Source organism: Amphimedon queenslandica, unplaced genomic scaffold, assembly GCF_000090795.2.
Source record: "Amphimedon queenslandica unplaced genomic scaffold, v1.1 AMPQUscaffold_13185, whole genome shotgun sequence".
NCBI lineage: Eukaryota > Metazoa > Porifera > Demospongiae > Haplosclerida > Niphatidae > Amphimedon > Amphimedon queenslandica.
The window spans coordinates 101,403-104,318 of NW_003546579.1; the positions used below are offsets into that span (position 1 = coordinate 101,403).

A 2,916-nucleotide genomic window follows, 5' to 3' on the forward strand; every position below is an offset into this window, starting at 1 on the left:
TGATTAAGAGCTTTGTGTGCTTCATTTGTGACAACTGTTAGCCACTGATGAAGCTGTTTGACTGGTTCCTTCTCCAATATATTGACTACTATGAGGAAGACACCACCAGAACCTTGTAAGAGATTCTCAATGACAGCACTGTGACTGGAGTAGTATTCGGAATGACCAGCAAAATCATGAAGAATGATGTTACCGAGTGTCCTGTGTTGTAGTTTATAAGGAATGATGCCAGCAGTACAGGGCACTACCCCTCCAACATTTCTAAAGGAACCAAGAACAATAGAACCAGTAGCTGTGTGATTGATGACATGACTAAGAGTACTTTTACCAGCTCCAGGATTACCCACAAGGAGGACGTTAACATAAGAATCAATTGGATGAGATGATTTTATACCACCAAACTTCTTCAAGACAGAAAGAGCATCAGTGTCACCTCTCTCCTTAGCTAGTTTAAATGGTGTCTCCCCATCATTGTCTTTAGCCAATGGATCACATTTACCAGTTGATAGTAAATATTCAACAGCTGCAGAACAATCCCAACCAGCAACAACATAGTGAAGAGGTGTCTGCCCCCACCTGTTAACAGCCATTGGATCACAGTGACACTCATCAATGAGATATTTGATTACATCAGGTGAGTTCCTACGAGCTGCTACATGAAGAATTGTCCTGTTGTAAGAGTCAGTAGCCATTGGATCACAGTGACACTCATTAATGAGATACTTTACAATATCAATGTGTCCAGCAGCACGGTGAAGAACAGTCTCACCACTATTGTCAGTAGCCATTGGATCACAGTGACACTCATTAATGAGATACTTTACACTATCAATGTGTCCAGCAGCACGGTGAAGAACAGTCTCACCACTATTGTCAGTAGCCATTGGATCACAGTGATGATGATTGATCAAGTACTTCATGAAATCAAGTGATCCTTGTTCAGCTACTATGTGAAGAACAGTATATCCATCATTATCAGGAACCATTGGATCACAGTGACACTCATCAATGAGATATCTCATCACATCAACATGATTACCTCCTGCAGCATAATGAAGACAAGTCCTACCAACACTATCTCTTTCGTGTGGGTCACAGTGATATTTAGTGATGAGATCTTTTGTAACATCTAACCAGCCATTCCTTGAGGACAAATGAAGTAAACTAATATTATCACGTAAGCCATATCTTCTTTTAATTTTATTCAGTTCCTTCACTAATGGTAGTAAGCGAACAGCTTCTTTATGATCTTCATACACAGACGCATCCCAACACTTGTCCTCTAACGACATCTTGTGATCAGTTAATTAGATTCATTGATACCCGCCCACACACATGACAGGATTCATAGTACACTATATACACATTATGAATATCATTAATGAGAGAGAGAAAATGAAAAATATAATAAAAATATAATGTACATGAACAGCATACTGTATAGCTCCAAATTTCTGTTTGTCAAAAATTTTGTCGAAATCTTAATTTCTTGTTAATATTATTTTTGTTTATAAAATTTTGTTATATAATAAATTTGCATACTAACCACGTGGAGCAAAAATTTTTTCAAGCAAAAATTTTTGATCAATTTGATGAAAATTTTTGACCAACAAAAATTTGGAGCTATATGACAATATTGATTTTTTAAAATTATTTTTACGCTGAAACAATTCATTTTTAAAGATTTTGCCAAGAAAATCATCCTTTTTAATTACTATTTGACATCAGGAATTTGTATTTGAATTTATAATGCTTTTTATAATAAATACTAGATCTACATTGTATGTGTGTTACTATTTATAGTACATGTGTTACTATTAATATTAATGTGTGATGATAATGTTTGTTACTATTAATAGATGATAGTTATGGAAGTGACAAGAGGAAGAGCAGCAGTGAGTCCTTACCTTCTCCTCCTCCCATTCCTCCTGATCAACTGGATGCAGCTGTTAACCTTCTCTCATCAATAATAAAGTAATTATTAGTAATTATTAGTAATTTATTAGTAAATTATTAGTAATTTATTCATGTACATGTACATCAATTGTGTTTAGTTAATTCAGTTAATGGTCAAAGTCAACTAAAATTAAGGAGAAACTGTACAATAATACATTAATACTAAGTTAATGATTTATTATTATTTATTTATTAATTTATTTTTAGACGTAACCACACCAGTGAACATAATCAACAATTTGCTGGTCAACTTCTACGAATGACACTCAACTTCCTTTTGAGATTCATTAAAACTCATTCCAATACCAGCAGAATGGGAACCAAACCCTCAGGATCCAATGAACCAGAAGTGACGTCCCTCGGGCGGAGTGAGAGCCAGGCTAGCGAGGACTCATCATGCTTAGAAACCTCTTTTAGAAACCCTGGGACTGGGTTCATATCGTCCAGTGAAATAACGTCCCACATTCACAGTCTTAGAGAATACCTGCCTAAAGGTAACACACTGATCAGTGACCCTAAGAGGAAGGGGGAGGAGGAAGGGGCGGAGTTTGATCGTCTCTTACATGTAATGGTAAGAAAGGAATCATGGGACCACGCCTCCACTGAAGTAAGTTAATTAAATGACAAAAAAATTAATATTTATAATTTTAACTACTTCTATTTATAGACAGTAATCCAGCGATCATTAATAACTGGTAACGTACCCCTAGGTCAGTCCTATCTTATTCTTAGGTCGTTAAAGGGGGAGGAGTCACCACACCCACAAGATGAAGCAGTACATTAAACACCTTATTGTATTGTATTGTATTGTTTATTATTGACTCCACCTATTTAGAGCCACACCCACACTGATGAAGTAACTATTAGTAGTTTGAGTAGTGTTGGTATCAGTTTAATAATGAAGACATTCTGTGAGAAGAATATAAAACAAGCAATCATCTTTATCAGACAAATGGTATG

General features: G+C 35.7%; 2 protein-coding genes across 2 annotated transcripts in view; one reads left to right on the forward strand and one right to left on the reverse strand.

Moving 5' to 3' along the window:
* Nucleotides 1–338: 338 nt before the first annotated feature.
* On the reverse strand, nucleotides 339–1,187 carry LOC109584644 (espin-like; the record flags this gene model as incomplete). Its single annotated transcript, XM_020000460.1, has 1 exon — nucleotides 339–1,187. A coding segment is annotated over exon 1 (684 nt), but the record flags the coding sequence as incomplete, so codon positions are not given.
* A 636-nt stretch (nucleotides 1,188–1,823) lies between these two features.
* Nucleotides 1,824–2,916, forward strand: part of LOC109584641 (uncharacterized) — a 5,806-nt gene continuing 4,713 nt past the window's right edge. Inside the window, exons 1-4 of the mRNA XM_020000451.1 lie at nucleotides 1,824–1,974; nucleotides 2,164–2,563; nucleotides 2,624–2,731; nucleotides 2,792–2,911. Of these exons, the coding sequence (XP_019856010.1) occupies nucleotides 2,216–2,563; nucleotides 2,624–2,731; nucleotides 2,792–2,911 (576 nt within the window). The 5' untranslated portion in view covers nucleotides 1,824–1,974; nucleotides 2,164–2,215. The remainder of the gene's footprint in view (nucleotides 1,975–2,163; nucleotides 2,564–2,623; nucleotides 2,732–2,791; nucleotides 2,912–2,916) is intronic.